The 16,555-nt window shown below is 41.4% G+C and overlaps 2 protein-coding genes across 4 annotated transcripts; both read right to left on the bottom strand.

The window, feature by feature from the left end:
- Nucleotides 1–1,539: 1,539 nt before the first annotated feature.
- Nucleotides 1,540–9,797, bottom strand: LOC140279596 (NEDD4 family-interacting protein 1-like). 3 transcript variants are annotated; one of them, XM_072374753.1, is made up of 8 exons: nt 9,627–9,797; nt 8,654–8,741; nt 8,043–8,173; nt 4,877–4,936; nt 4,308–4,395; nt 4,083–4,207; nt 3,735–3,801; nt 1,540–2,431 (listed from the first exon to the last, which is right to left on the bottom strand). In XM_072374753.1, the coding sequence occupies exons 1-8, from the start codon at nt 9,654–9,656 to the stop codon at nt 2,328–2,330; spliced, it is 693 nt and encodes a 230-aa protein (XP_072230854.1). In that variant the 5' UTR covers nt 9,657–9,797; the 3' UTR covers nt 1,540–2,327. The 3 variants fall into 3 exon arrangements, with proteins under 3 accessions (XP_072230854.1, XP_072230853.1, XP_072230855.1); XM_072374752.1 differs by having other exon boundaries at nt 4,877–4,939; XM_072374754.1 differs by lacking the exon at nt 4,877–4,936 and having other exon boundaries at nt 9,627–9,793.
- Nucleotides 9,798–10,620: 823 nt separating this feature from the next.
- Nucleotides 10,621–15,760, bottom strand: endou2 (endonuclease, polyU-specific 2). Its single transcript, XM_072374773.1, has 7 exons — nt 15,317–15,760; nt 13,901–14,061; nt 13,450–13,555; nt 12,702–12,823; nt 11,553–11,665; nt 11,105–11,258; nt 10,621–10,970 (listed from the first exon to the last, which is right to left on the bottom strand). Exons 2-7 carry the CDS (start codon nt 14,000–14,002, stop codon nt 10,716–10,718), a joined length of 852 nt encoding a protein of 283 aa, XP_072230874.1. The 5' UTR covers nt 14,003–14,061; nt 15,317–15,760; the 3' UTR covers nt 10,621–10,715.
- Between the last annotated feature and the right edge of the window lie 795 nt (nt 15,761–16,555).

Consider the following 16,555-nt stretch of genomic DNA (forward strand, 5'->3'; position numbering starts at 1 on the left):
AAAGTAAAGCATGTCTTTTTGGAAAGATGGCTCACTCCCACGCTCTCTGTAAATCATAAATACTCCTCTTATCTTCTGATAGCTAAAACATGCAGCCATCACAAGCACTTGGCGAGCACGCCTAATTCCCATCTATTACACCGAGAAATACTTCAGTCTGTGTAAATCGAGGGCAGCTGACAAGACATAGACTGGTCTTGGCACAATGGAATTATTTTATGAATGACATCTGGATAACAAGAAGACCTGCACCGGGTGACCCGGCGGGTGCAGAGGAAGGATGACGTCACTAAACGGCTTCAAGTGAATTAAGGCAACTAAGATGTAGATGATAAGGAATTTTGTCATTTGTATGCTTTGCCAGGGTTTCCAGCTAAAATTAATCTGTCAACATTTAAACCATCTGCACCTGGTAAAGGGAAGTTTGTTTGTCCAAGGTCATCTGTGGACGTGATGTGGACCGGTGCTGAAGGTCTGGTGGGTGACCTTTGTCTTTTTTTTTTCTCTCTTCTGCTGGCCAAATGCATGTCAAGCTAAAGTTTAAAGTGTACATTTAACAGTATGCAGTAAACCTGATTAAGTTCTTTATCATTTAAATCACAATGTGACATGAGACTGAATACACTTTCCAACTGCATAACAATCGGATTTACTTCAATGATTTCCTCTTTAATAAACTAACTAAAAGGATGCAAAACAATGATAACATATCAAAACGGAACCAATGTCAAGTCATCTGATGCATCAGGAAGCCAATAGTCATGGTGTGACACGGTGTGACACGAGGCGTCGGTGTGACACCAACAGTTTCCAGTGAGGCCAAAGACTGTTTCAGTTGGTGTGACATGTCTTCCAGGTGGGGTGACCTTCACTTCCTGTTTAACTGCACAGGAAAACACAGCTGACATGTGTAATTAGCAGCCACAGTCAGTAAATCATCTCCATACTGCACGCATCCACACGTGTCCCATGTGTTAAATTTAGCACAGCTCTGCCTCATGACACAACGTAGGATCTTAACCTTTCAGAAATCTCCTCAAGCCGAGCAAGATCATCTGTGTGAAGTTGAATTCAGACTTAACTGTAAGAATACTTTTAATATAAGAGTGACACACCCCTGGCCTGCATTGGTGTGTCACAATTTATCATCCACCTCAGTGAAATGAATGCATGATAAATCACATCTGGAAGAAAATTAATAGATTTAAATAATCCTGCAATGAAAAATAGCTCTTACAACATCCAATAGTTGAAACAATTCTCTGCAATTTAAAAGCACTTTCATTTTGTCCAACGTTTTTGTTTTGAGCTAGCTGAACATTTATTACACCAAGTATAATTTTCAAGCTTAGTACCAAGCATTTTATTCTGAACATCCCACTTTCCCTGTAATTCGTGTCAACTTAGAACAAAATGACTTGTTAACTCATTGTATCAAAGTAAATGCATCAAACTTTTCTCTTTACAAGGAGGGAAAACCCATCTGGCTGTATGGTTTCCCCCTTACCACAATGGAAACAAAAATACGTGTGCCTGATGTAGGGTGTCAGATTTATTTATTTGACCAAAAGTGTCCAATTGTACATCGTAGTCCAGAAGCAGAGTATCAACTGTCAGTCCATCCCAAAAAGCTCTGGTCCCAAGTAGCCTGAACATCCCTGCAGGTTTTGTATTGATACGCATATGTAACACATAAAAAAAAATATAGCAAATGTATGGACAGTTTATAAATACACAAGGAGACATTATTTAGGAGCACCTTACTCCTGAGCTTAATTATGAGACATCAGCTCCTAAAAAAGCAAACATTTTCCCTTTACATCTTACCTGAAATGTATATTGTTTCACAAGGATAAAACAGCACTGGGAGAGGTTGAAAGCACATTAAATTGAAATGTTTTATCTTGGATTGAGCAAATCAACTTAAAAACCCTAAATTTCTGATCCCTGGGCTGAGAAACATTTTTCTGTACAAAAGAGAGCCGGCTTGTGAAAAATAACTCAAACAAGACTGCCCCCTGGTGGCTGAACGGGAGAACAGTATATGCTGCTGCTATCAACAGGTAATGTAACAGTAAGGCATTCAATTAAACATTACACACTTCTTAAATGTATAAAGCACTTCATAGTTCACTGCTAACAACTGAATGGTTTGACTGATTTCCTAGTATACACCGTTTCACACCAAAAGGGGGCAACAGATGTCTCATTGTCCAAATTGCGTCAAGCAGCAAGAAAAAAAAACAATTTACCTCTCCGACTGGATAACAAACAGTACGTCTCACTGAAAAGATGAAGAAGAAAAACAAAATTGGTCATTTGTGGGCTCAGTAGATGAAGAGGACACGGGTGCGGGGGAGAGTGGAGAAGGTGTCAGCCATCTTGCGGATTCTGGCATAATTGATGAATCCTCGGAGAAAGAGCATGAAGCCTGAGGAGCAAAATGAGGAAGCAGTGAGACTATGAGCTAGTCAGAAATAAATGGACTAGATAAATGGAAAAACTGCATTTAAACATTTTTAAAGCATCAGATGAAGTTGCACTTGAAGGACAAACAGAATCATGTCTGCTTGACCTGAACTTCAGATAGAAGACAACTTAATGAACCTTTGTGACATAACCAGGATAACATCAACACAAGAGCCCTTCATGGACTAGTCATTATCGCCCTTGTTATGAAGTTAGAAACGGCTGAGTTCAACACTTTAGTGTTTTTAACAAGGGAGCCATAACTCCTACATGCAGTACAAAAGCATAAAATGTTCATTAGAAAGGACAGATCCAGATGTTAGGAGGTAAAAAAAAACTATTAAACAAAATATTTAAAGTGAACTGCTTTGATTTGTCAACAATTCAGGAAGAGATGATTTTATTTTAATAGTCTGAAGCCCTCTTATTTGTCGAGGTTTAGCTGTCCAGCATCAACTGCCAAGTGAGGCACATCTGGTCACAATTCTAAGTGTGTTTTAGTCTGAACAACCTAAGGAAATGTGTTTGACACATTTTGTATCTGTAGTAAAAGTTACTGGATGCTTCCTGGAGCTCAGCGAATGTGTTCAGAGACACTTGTTGCCCCCTGGCCTGCGTGTTTAACATGTTTCCCTGCTCAGCCAACATGGTTAAAATGACATATCCCTCAACATCTGATGCCGTAGGACAAAAATATGGATTCCATTATTTGCACTGATTACAACAACCGATTAGCAGACAAAGTTTGCCTTCACAAGCCAACCACAGATATAATCTTACACTGCATTTGTGCAGAAGTAATTTGATTTAACTCATTACTGAGGCAGCCTTTCTGAGATTACCACCTGAAACTTATATTTTGTTGCTTTTTTTCCTCTTAAATTCGAAGCATGCGCTGCAGGTTTGTTACTTTTACTCAAGGCAAGTTGATATGGATCAGTACCAAATTTATCCGACCCTCAACTGCAGCAGAGTGTGTATGGGCTGAACTGGAATTGGGCTGCACCGAGGCCCCTAAAAGCGGTCAAGGCTGCTAAACTGTGACAAAAAAAACAAACACTTGCAGTTTCAAGAGAGAGAGACAAATATTTTAGAAATACATATGTATTGTAGAAATGATCCCGTCCGCCCTGTTATTTCCATTGATCCTACCCATCCTGTTCCAATTACTCTGTAGTAGAGACTAAACTCATGAGAGAGCTCAAATGCATCATAATCTGGACTAAGCCATGTGACTGATTTAAATTCAGAGGTTTGCTACTTACCCAACACCAGGAAGACCCACCACAGCCAGTACTGTCCATCGAAGTAACCAGGGAAGTATGTGGAGAACTACAGCCCCAGCACAGCAACAGAAATGACTGGTTAGAACAAACATGGCCTGCGTGGTTTTCACTCAAAGAAGTCTTGCATTTTAAAAGTGAATGAAGAAAGCAGCGCTATCCCCATGAGATCTTTGAGGAAACAGCTCAGTTCCAACAAGCAACCACTACAGAGATGACATTAAAACACCACAGTGATGTTTGGGGCTTTTCATTTGTTTGTGCGTACATAAAACCACATTTTATGTGCTTGCGTGTGCGCTATGCGATGCTGGTTTCTGTGTCATGTACCCTGACTATGAGGATCCATTTGATGAGGGAGAGGCCAAAGCCTGAGATGGCCCCGTATCGTCCGGCTGCAGAGGTGGTCAGACAGAAGGACAAGAAGAAACCAATCCAGTTGAACAGGAATGCCACTGGAGATGGAGAGATGCAGGGAAAGAAATGGTGAGAGAGCTTCTCTGCACTGGTTTAGGCTAAGTGTAAATGAAAGAAGTTAGATAAGAAAAGACTAACTGAAGAAAGTGAGCATGAAGATTCCATCATTTCCTATCCTCAGCTGATCAGCATCTTCAAAATCATCTCTGGTCACAAAGTCCTCATCCTTGATAGAAGAAGCAACAGAGAAAAAAAAGAAAAGAAAGATTAATCACAGAAAAAGATGTTATCGCAGCAAAGATGGACAGTAGCAGAGCTTCCCAGAGCTGTACTTTGCAAATATGAATAAAATTCAAGCCAACAGATGGCTTGATTGAATCATTTTGATCAGGTTGTGGTTAAGCCTGGGCAAACACTTGCTAGGACACCAAGCTTTGCTGAAAACAAAGATTAAATGGAAACTACTGACAGACAAATGGAAACAACACAACACAGCAAGCTTAGTTAAGTGACTTTATCTGACCCGTCAGATTCAACGGAGGACAGCAGCAGAACGTGGGGATCTTTCAACTAAGGACAAGCTGGCACGAGTCAAACGCACAGGAGGGGTGGGATGAAGAGCACATACAGTGTAGGCACATCTGTGATTTCACCAAACTGGGACCAATAACACTTCCTCTCATCACACACACTCTCCCCCAAGTTACCTCCAGTGAACTGCGAATAACATCATCAAAAGTCTCCAGACGTTCCCTGTGCTGAGGCTGCTGCTGAGCGCGAGGCGATGTGTGGCAGAGAAAACAACCAGCAGTCAGCACAAAGTCAAGAAGCACACAGGTCAGTTAAGAAAGTCTGTTTGAAGTAAACCATGGGATATTCCTGTGTATGGAGATGTTCTGCACTGCCTTACTGTGGTTAAACTGCGCATTGCTTTAATCCAGTTAGTATTTTTTCAAAGCCAAAATGCTGAATGGACGTCTTGTACAGTGGAGGAGAAACTCTCATCTCACGTTATGACCTTACAAAGCTTTAAAGTTTTAAACTACCTCCCACATGTTCCACGAATGTGTCGCGTGAAGTTTCAACGCGTAGGACCCCTCCTCGTTCATCTTAAAGCCACTGTTGGGCGGCCGTGTTCCACACAGGCCGCTTCAGGGCCGGCAGCTTTAAATGACCCGAGCTGCTGCTGAGCATAAAAATTTCAAGAGAAGTTGATCCGAGTGGCCGAAATGAGCAATAAATGTGAATGTTGGTTGTTTAACATCCACTTATGACTGACACTTCAGAGCATGCATGCAGGAGTAATGTAATCCCTACCATATGATGTGTGTGTGTTAGTCTATTTCGTATGTCTTCTAAAAGTCCAACTAACACGGTATTTATTTCTCTCGTGTCATGTTCAACGTGCTATTATTCCAAAATCCCGTGCTTTTGCAGAAGGAGAAGTGCAGAACGGTCAGCCAGGGCAACGCCACCACACCATGCCGAGGTTAGGGTCCCAAGTCTCAGGCTGGGGCTGGGGGTCACGGGACAGTGACTGAACCCCACTTTGAAGTAAACTCCATCATGCTTTTAAACAGTGGATTGTTAGGCGGAGGAATATGGTTTAACTGCAGGGAACCTTTCTCACAGTTATAATCATCATACCCTGCTCAGCTGGGGGGGGCTGTGAGAGGCCCAGACAGCGATGGAATCTTGCACGTCCGTGGTTACCGCTCAGCTCCACGGAGAGAGAGGTGGGAAGATCCTGGGTATGATAGGTCCAGGCTTTGCTGCTTGACGTCCTATTTAAATCATGACTTATCTATTTTCATGAGACGTTTATCTAACATTCAGTACATGTACGTTGAATGATGAAAGAGAAAAAAGTGAACCGTGCCATGCTGGCAGCAGCTCTCCTCCCTGCAGTGAGCCTGGCAACAGATTTACTGTTACTGCAACAGAACTACTGTAAGCAGCTGGATAGCATCTGGGCTACATCAGCTGCACTTTTTATGCTCAGAAGAATGTGTAAGAACAACACCTATTTTTGGTTTTAATACAGCAGGTTGAGTGAGTAGCATTGAACAAAAAAATAAAGAAATAAAAACCTGATAATGCAATTGTCCACAACCACTCCTTTAAAACTGGGTCTTTATATCTTCACAATGACTGTCCCTCTGCATTATAGTTTAAACATAAGACTGGTCTTAGTGTATACAATCATGCCTTGTGGTAAAATTAGTCGTATTAACAGCTAACAGGCTTACAGACATGCTATGACTCTTTGTCACGCAGCCTTTAGTCTTTTTAAACGAAAACCTCGGAGAACAGGATAATCGCTTGTCTAACACTCGCCTTTATATGTCTGACTTACTTGTACTGGCCTGTCGAGTTCAGAGGCAACTTATTAAGAAGTGGGGTTATAGAAGTGTCTGGAAAGAGGAATTTTAAATTTTTCCAGGTTGAATTTTACACCATAGTGTAACTTGTGTCGGACGATGGCCTCTTTTTTAATACTTTTGTTCTCTGGTCTCCCTTGGAACGACATTCAAAGCTCAATATGACTTCCTGATCACCCAGATTATGTGAAAAGTAAGCAGCAATGCACCACAGTGGCCACTAGAGGGCCGCTTTGAGCTGTCATTTCCCAGCTGGCTCAACTTTATTTTATTTATTTATTTGTTTAAAATAAGATAAGACGTGGAAATCTTGCATTTACAGAGTGAATCATTCAGAATCTGATCTGCAACAAAAACTTGGTCAAATGACTTTTAAAAGTTGACTCAGTTGACCCGTCATCACGTCTTATTCAATTCAGGCATCCACATACTAATGTAATTATATCTTTGATGTTAAAATCAGGTTCCAGTTAAAGACTAAGTCACTAAAACACACTGAAACAGCGACAGCTATGTGTTACTTAACTGTAGAGTTGGACTGTTTTTTATGATCTCGGACTCATCATAGAAATGCATTTTATCTGGATGCCAGAATCTAAAGAAGTAAACGAGGAATAACATGATGAATTACAAATTAATTTCTTCATGAGTCAAGTTGATAAGCAGCAGTGCAGATGCTGAAGGTACTACAACCAGCTCAGGCAATCAGATTTTTGTTTGACGGATTGAGGGAAAGGACCCAACGAGCACGTGCTTGAGCTTCAACCGATTAATTAAGTGAAGAACCTGCATCACACTGCAAAGGTAAGACTGTAGTGTACCTCATATTTTAGGTGTACCTACAAGGGCTGGATATGTAGTGTATTGGCCATCGTGGTGGAGGTCAGGATCATGGCCAACACCCGCCTCATTTTTACAAACTTTTACAGGAGGCAGTGGGGACAAAAGGACATAACAGTAACTGCTCGTCCACGGGTGACAGATCCCAAGATATTTAATATCTGGAGTGTGTGTTTGTCAGGTCCACCAACCGGTTTGCTTCAGTTAAAAGACGCACCTTCAGCACCACTCATTCTATGACTTTGAAACCTAGTTTTATTTACTGAGTGATTGTTTTAATCATTCATGTTTTCCTGAGTTGTTTCTTTCTATGATGTGACAAACTGCATGTCGACTTACTTCTGCTTTACTCTGACTTTAATCCCACAAAGTGAGCCACTGGCTGTGATCATTATGTGCAAAACTAGAACTCGATTGCCTTTGACGTGACTGTTAATAAACGTTCTTCTCCATCTATTCAAATCACGCTATCAGGGACACAATCAGCTGTATGAAAAACAGAAAAGAAATTTCCACAGCAGATGTAAAACACTTCCTGCCTGGCAGCGAACTCCGGAAGCGTTGAGAACAACCCACGGTCTGTGCGTTTGTGTGCGTGTGAGAGAAAGAAACTGTTTATAGAGAACGTAAGAAAGAGGGTGGGGACACTTACTCTTCCAGTTACAAGGGGAGCAGAAGTCTCAGCCTTAGTTCTTTCTGCTTCGTCATAGGAAGGTAGCGTAGTTGCTACATTGTATGACGGAGGTTTAGGGAAAGCCCCGTCGTCCTTGTAGTCAAAGTAGGCTAAAACAAAAGGAAACAGCACACGGTTTTCATCTAAGTCTAATCAATATTAAGTTTTACATGTTGGAAAGGATTTTCAAGGTCACAATTTAACAGAAGTTAAACACATTCACCTTGAAACAGCTTAGTCACTACTGACAGCAAGCAGTGACTAAGCCAAAGTTTGAATTCAGTGTATCTGGCTCAGTTGAACTTCTCAGGCTTTAAAGCAGCCTTAAAGGTCCAATCGTCACAGTTTCCACAATAAGAAAGTTTACATTTCTAGCCTGCTTATTTCATTATTTTATTCACACAATTCTTTATTCAAAGTGCTGCAAAGTGTACGCTGCACTATTAATGTTGACATTATATATATTATTCATTGGTCTAAGTAACCGTGAAAGGGGCATTTTTCTCAGCCCCAGGGCAGAAAAACACAAATATAATTTCCCAATAAGCCACCATCACAAATGACCAGAGAAACATCTGGCCAGGGTTTACCAGAGCTGTCCGCTGTGATGCTGCTGTACGGAGGTGGAGCATCAGCTGCTATCTGTGGACTCTCCTCTGCATCCTCCTCATTGGGCAACTGTAGGAAGAGGATACAGCACTTCAGGGTTAAAATTGCCCAGCAAATGTGAACAAACTGGCTGCTTTCCATCTGAAATGGGCGTCCATGTTAAGAAGTGATCGTGTTCTTTGTCAGACAAACTGTTCGAATAATGAATTAAACCAACAAAAACACAACATGTTCCTCAACACCAAATCAGTTCACAAAAAAGTTCACAAAGGCAAATTTACTTCAATATTGTTTACTTTCTTTCGAAATTATAGTTACTTCCAGAGAGCATAAATGTCCCATAAAATACAGGTTTATGACTTTAAAAGGTTAAATAATGAGACACAATACAACTAAATTACAGAATGTAAAAGTTTTAATGCTTCTGCTCCTTGATTGTTACTGCACTGAAGCACATTAGCAGACATAATGACTGTCTCCCCTGATGACACATGGCTAAGAAGGTCAGCTGTGGGATTTGGCAAAGTATCCTCCGGCCAGAGGACCTGAACGCACCTTCTGCGGAAGCGCTACCCAAAAGTGAAGCGCTCTTATGACGTTTTTGAGCCAACCAGCCAGCATGAGGTTAGCTGGGAAGCTCAACTCGACATTTAACAGCCCACAAACAGAGAAAAAACGCCCCAGCCGACAGTCAGGTGTATGATGGAGCAGAATATCACTAAAATGTTAGCCACTGTGTGGCGTTAGCCAGGTAGCTTCCCTTTAGCATCATTCAGTTGATGGAAATAAGACTCGTCACATCGACATTAACCGAGTACGACACTTAGATGACAGTGGCTCAACCTCCCAAATGCAGAAGACACATTTAGAGGAATGACACCAAACTGCGCACATCTGGGTGCCGTGAGTCCGCGAGGCAACCTCACGCGTAAACTGCTGTTAAATGTCACCAACCTGCTGATATCTGGCGCTCGGTTCGGCCATTCCGCTTCGGTTTTTTACTGAAGAACCGGAAAGGATCGCGCCGTCAAGACACCCAACAAAGACAGAAATTATATAACGGCGTTAACTGAGAGCTCAGTCAGGAAACTGCTTCTGTGTCTGCTGCTCGATGCTGATCGTTTAGTCAAGCTGCGAAAGTGCGTGGCGGAGACACACCGCTTCCTTTTAGCTTTGTGAAGTCCACAGCAAACACTGAGGAGTAAATGGGAAGCGTTGCAGGCATAAATGATAGAAATATGTAGGTTATTTTCTATTCTGTCAACTCTTTCTCGTGTCTCTCCGCGTACGTTTCCAAATAAACGCGCAAACGCTTTAATTTTGGAATCCAAACTGATTTATTTTCTCCTCTTCTCGATAACTTGACTTACGCGGAAAGTGATTTGCGTCATAGTCACAACAAACCCTGTAGCGCCCCCCTTCGAAAGTAAAGTGAAATAACCACCTGGAACTAACATGCTACACATTAGCATGGCTTTGACAGGAAAATGAGGAAAAACTCTGATTTCATCCTCCAAAGAATGCATGAGGGATTTTGTCATTTCCATCCGGAGATATGCTGCGGAAATTGAATAATCTATTCAGGCCAAGACGCCTCTGAGCCACAGCATTCAGACAATTTAAGGAATACAAGTGATTTTTATGATTATGCACATTTATGATTATGCCAAGCAACCCATGTATGCACTGTGTGTTATTTGGATGCTTGAATCAGGATTCAAGCATTTTATGAGATCAAAAGCTGCCATATGCAAGCAGTTATGTTAGAATATCATAATATTATTATGTCTTTTACGCATAAATAGAAACTTGCGATAGGAACTGAGTGAGCTCATCACCAGTCTTCATATGCCTGTAGCCAGTGGTCACGACATCTTTACAATATTTCCTCATTTATGCATCTGTTCTCTTAGAATGGGCAACAAAAACAACCAAATGCAGCTGGGTCTTGAAAGGTTTTATTGTATCTTTGTGTAAAAGAAAAAGACAACAATACCCGTGACGCTTGTACTGTGTGCAAGCATTGATTGATTTCTGGTCAGGCTATTGAGGTTTATGGTACCTCATGAGCACAGGGTAGGTGGTACCTATGTGCTTCTGGTTGTGATGGTGGCAAACGATCTCCACCTCGTAAAAACTGAACTGGACTTTGACACGTTCGTTGGGCGAGGTGAGGAAACAGAGAGTGTAGAGGGCGAACTCAAACTCAGGACTCACACCGATGAAGATGCTTCCCTTGGGCTTTATGCCGTCCTTCCAGCTGAACTGTAGCGCCAGGATGTGTTTGTTCGCATCAGGCTGCAGTGAAGGGGGGAGAAAAAAGAATTTGCCAAATGATGACAGATGGTGAAAAATATTTGAAACTACATTTTTCTCCCCATTTTGGTCCATCTTAGTTAAAGCCACAGACACTTCATAAGAGCACACAGTACCTGGGGTGAATTAGCACTGACACTGTAGCCTTTATAGTCAATGTGTCCCAGCTTTTCTTGTAAGTAGAGCTGGATCCAGTTGTGGAAACCAATGACATACCGTCCTCCTCTTGTCTCGCCGACAAACACGTGCTCAAACCCTGAAGAGTCAGGCCTGGAGGCAGCGAGGAGAACATGAGAGCACAAATATTTTGGCCTGCATGTTGTAATGCTGACTCCTGGCTTTATTCTGAGAGATTTTAATGTCTTTAAATGGATATAATGAGCTTATGACCACACCTAAAGCTCAGTACATTCACAATTTTAGACTTGATGGAATGCATCATGTTAGCATTTTCTAACTGCTTCCAAGCAGAGCTAAGCCAGTTTCTCAGTAACATGGCTACCATCATGGTGCAAGATTCCTCAGGTGAGGTTATGTTTAGATGTGGTGCCAGATTCCACCCACCTGCTGGATCCTCTCCTCGCATAGAGTTCAAACCAGATCCTGTACAGCTGCTCCTTGAATTCCTTCTCATTCTCGGGAGAAAGGTTTTTCTTCACCAGGTATTTATGGGCTGTCTAAAACACATTCAAGAGTGAGGTCCACCACTTTGAACCACATACTAATAATTATTACAAAGCATAGAATAACAAACCACCATTTTTTAGGATAAAAGGTTCCGGAGTCACAAAGTAAAATCCAGCACAGAGTAAAATCGGGTGGAAAGAGAACAAGCAAAACCAAGAAAAACAATGAGATGAAAGTAATTAAACATCTCAACAAGTATTGGATTGATTCATTTATAATACCTAAGGTTTTATTGATCCCTTCACTTAATTTAGTGCCTTCAGTACAGTAATCACTCAGGGTTACCAGAATATAACTGACTTGAATTGTTCAAATAAATTAAGAAAATATTCAGATTAAAGAATACATCTACTTGTTCAGTACTGTGAAAGTCGGCATGGTAACACAGTGATGTTTGGTGGTAAACATGGTACGCTTCATATCTTTAGAATCGGTGGTATTGACATTTCAAGCATGTATGCATACTGACATTTGCAGTTTGCTCAAAGCACAGTGTTGCCAGGTCAGTGGTTTTCTGTGAAACTTGGCGTGTATGCCTAACCACAAACCAGGCAGACTTATTTCACAGCCCGAGTGCATCAACAATCTGTAACAATAAACATTTCATAGAGATTACATTAAAATGCTATGGTATTTGTCCTTTTCCATAACCCTAGAAATGGGACGTACATCACAAGGTGCAGGTGCTGCTGCTAAGCTCTCCCCACATCCAGTGCTAAATTTCAAGGTCTTATTTTGGCAGCTTCTCTGTTTGTTGCCACATAAACACGGTAACTCCGTCACTGTGTTTAAACTGCAGTCCATGGACTGTATATAAAGCGATTAAAGTGTTTATAAAAATCACTTATAGCCTGCAGTGTTACGGCATCTCGATTTCTTGAACTGACAGAAAGTGAGATATCAAACCCTGTACCACAAAACGCAATTCAGAAGTTGGAACAGGCCAAGATTTGTACAGTGAGTGTGCCCAAGATATGAGGTGTTGTTTGCCAGTTTGCTTTATTTTTCAAATTCCCTCCCGGGTACCTTCATAGTGGAGGTCTTAATGATGCAGTCCAGGAACTTGTGGTTCTCTGCCACCTCCTCCGGAGTTACAATTTCAGGCTCACCGGTGTCACTCACATAGTTATCCAGCAGGGAGATAAAGGCTGCAGAAACAAATGGCAGCGCTGCTCAGAGGCGGATTTTGTTCAGTGTGGGACAAAACATTATGGAGTGGTTAAAGCTGTCCAATCCCAGAAACATTATAGCATAAGGACAATTAAGCAAAGCTAAAAAACAGAATCAGAAAAGTCCAATTTGTGTGGGGAAAAAAAGGAGAAGGGAAATCTTTCTTTATTTCAATGGACTTCACCTTTAGAGTCCAGTTTGTGTGAATACCACCTGTTTAATCACTCAGCCTCGTGTACAGCTCTGCACAAGGGAAATGCTTTTTCTGAAGTGCAACAAATCTATGAAAAGGTAAAAAGGCACAAAAAAACAACATGACACTGTTCATCGTGGGGGGGGTTCATGGAGCCGCTTTAATTTAAGGGAAGTTGACGAGGAAGATAGTAGAAAACTGGCTTGAAAGAGAGAGAGAGATCACATGAATTCAAACATTGTTGGTGGCATAGCTGTGTAACAGGCAGTAACACATTGGTGCTGCATCCAAGTAAAATATTGCTGAATCATCCCTGACTAACAAGTCAAAGCCACTGAGGATTCATGATTAGTAATCTGAAGTCACTGATGGTACAATTCCCCAAAATATTTTTCCTACTCGGGCACTTACCTAAAAATGTCTCCTTTTTGAAAATATTCTCATCCACAAATACAAAGAGAGGAGATCCTGCTCTCTCAGTGCTGTCATCGATGCCCATGCTGTCTCCAGCTTTGCCCTGCAGAAGGAAAAGCAGATCGAAATCACAACAGAGCCTCGCTGCTTTCTTTTTCACTCGTAAAAAAGATCTCAACTTGCTCAGCAAATACTTCCAGTGACAGATTTTGCCTTCATCCAGAGCTACACTTGCTAGACAGACGCACTGCCACTGTGTTAGGATAAGAAAGCCTATTTTAATCACAAAAATGCTGCCTTCTAGGTGATGCTTTCATGTGTCAGTCACTCAAGTTTTTCAGCAGGTCTAAAGTTCCTCTTTTCACAGCAAGGTAGAAAAAAAAGAACCAATAATGAGTCCGAGATCATGCCCATGAATAACACATAATATAATGTGTGTGTGGTGCACCTGCAGAGAGATGCTGTAGTCCTTTCCAGGAGTGAGTCTGTTGACATCCTTGTCCCATAGCTCCTGCACCATGGCCGACAGCTCTTTGTCACTCTCAGTCATGATAGGACTGCTCTGTCTGCTCCTGGTCCTGTAGTTGCTGCGGATGGTTCGGCCTCGGTCTGTTTCTGACGGGAGAGGAGCCGATAATGAGACCTCTGCTGAACTCTGGATGTTGTACACTGTACTTCAGTGGTGGACAACATAAGGAAGAATGTGTATTCTAAACTATGAAAATAAAGCAGCCTTACTCTTGATATTTTTTTGTCTTCTTCTTTCAAAGAAATTATTACAGAATTAAGTCTAAATTCAAAATCTGTACACATTAAGAAACTGTTTTTTTACTTTTGTAACTTATTAGATGGTGATCAAGTAGATAAAAAACAAGGGTTGCTAATGTCAACAGTGCAGTTTGGCATGTAGTTAATTCCTTATTGGTTTAGACAAGTTCAGCTCACAAATAAAAGTTACTGAGTCATCATCAGGGACCAATTTAAATCCTTTCAGGTTGTGTCTTTGACTGGAAAACGCATAATGGGGTCTTAACTTGTTTGCCTAAGCGTTGAACTATTGTTCAGAGGTGATGAATCTTAGTGAGTGAAATCTGATGAACCTCAACTTAAGCTGCAAGTTTACAAAAGCATTTAATCTTTCTGTTTCTATCCCCAGACAACAAATGTGATGTGAGCGAAATAAGCAGAGTTTGAGTTAGCTCCAGCGGTGACAGCAAACAAATCATCTATGAGGAGAGGACAAAGGCTTCGGAGCAAAAAGGGAAGGTGTTATTGAGTGTGTGACGCAGAGAGATGGTTGTTGTTTTTCAGGATTTTCCTCACATGTCTGCAAAGACACGACTCAACATTTAAAGCCTCAGTTTGCGTTTCTGTAGTGAGATGGAGCACTGTTCTGTCATTTCACACTCCTTTCACCTTCTTCTCTCGTACGCCTTCTAAGGGATGACAAAGACTATTGAAATGTCAAAATACTGTCTAATAATAATAATGTGGTATTCTACTCAATACATTTTAATTTCTACTATCTTTTTAATCCAGCTTTAATTCATTTTAAAAAAAATTTCTTAATTAAGTACCTATAAAACCACCTAGAATCTATTTTTTTCATCTTAGAACATTTTGTGAATGATGTAACAGTAAAATCTGCCTCTTAGATAGATATGATAGCATATATTTAACATACATTCAGGAGAAATTTATTCACAGGGCTGACGACTTAACAGTGACAGTCCTCTGAGTTCTAAAAATACAAGTTTCTGACAACAGGTCCTACATTCACAGCAGAGAGCTTACAGAACTCCAGCTCGGCCATTGGAGCTCTAAAGGACGAAAACCATAAGCCACCACATGAAAATCTACTGACCTGGTGTTTTCAGTCTGGTCCTGCTTCTATGAAACCAGGAGAGAATAATGGATGGTGTGAGGTTCAGCAAAGTTTCTCAGTGTTGGGCAGGTTGTGCCAGTGCTGGTTCCCTGTGTTTCTGACAGCAGGTGTCTTTGATGGGCATAGTAAGTATCCTGTCAGTCAGTCAGTCAGTCAGTAAGCTTGTGTGGGGAAAGACAGGGGATGCGGACAGAAAGCATGAGGCAGGGGATGGAACAGGACGGGACAGGAGAGAGGGGCCATTTTAAAGGGTTATCCCCTGTCAGCAACTCTGGCCAAAGGGAGTACACAATGTTTTTCTCTTTTCAGTCTCAGGCTAAATTGTGGGCTCTTTGTTTCTTTAGTATTTCATTGTTTCTCTCTCTGTCACAGCACAATCTCTGAAAGACTGCGTAAACAAGGCTCATATTTAAGGTAGCAAGATGTTTTAGGAGCTCAGAGTCAACTCAAACTCTGAGAAAGCAAAACAGAAAAATTCTGATATTTCTGTTTGCTCCGCTTTAAATTATCTTTAGAATAAAAGTTTTGGGAAATAAATACATATATATGTAAAGGCTACATACATACACATTTCCTCACTCGAGGTTACATGGCAAGTTGAACAGAACCACAAGAAGCAGAATCATCTGATCTGATAAAATAAGATGAGACTATTCGGCCACAACTCCAAATGTGTGTTTGTGAGGGAAATCAAGCGCTGAACAACACCTCATCAACGCCATTCCCACAGTAATAACCATCATTCTGGGGGGCAGGATTTTCTGCAACAGGGCCTGGGAGGCTAGCTGGGATAGAGAGATAAAGATGGATACAGAAAAACATAAAGCCATCCTGAGTGAAAACGTTCTCCAGGCTACTCGAGATCTCCGGCTGGGGACAAAGACAAAGGACCCGAACCCAGTAAAGCATCACCGGTGAGAAAAATAAAAACAGATTGAAAAACAGTGTGGGATTAATCTAAATGGTCTCTCTACCCTGTATTGAACCAGAGTCCTTTGCAAGGCCCGTTCGGTCCTGATGGATCAGAGCCACCCTTTGGCTGGTGAGTTTCTGCTGCTTCCCTCAGGGCGGAGGTACATCCTGCCAAAATGCAGGAGGAATGGATACAAACAGGTCTAAATAAGTAGCTTTACTTTGTTTTTATTCATCATTGTCCCTTGCTGCTATTTTATTTGTTTTGCTTGGTTGTTTTTGCATGATTGCGAGACTGAATGACTG

Source organism: Leuresthes tenuis, unplaced genomic scaffold (assembly GCF_036924035.1).
Source record: "Leuresthes tenuis unplaced genomic scaffold, fLeuTen1.0.hap1 SCAF_21, whole genome shotgun sequence".
Lineage (NCBI taxonomy): Eukaryota > Metazoa > Chordata > Actinopteri > Atheriniformes > Atherinopsidae > Leuresthes > Leuresthes tenuis.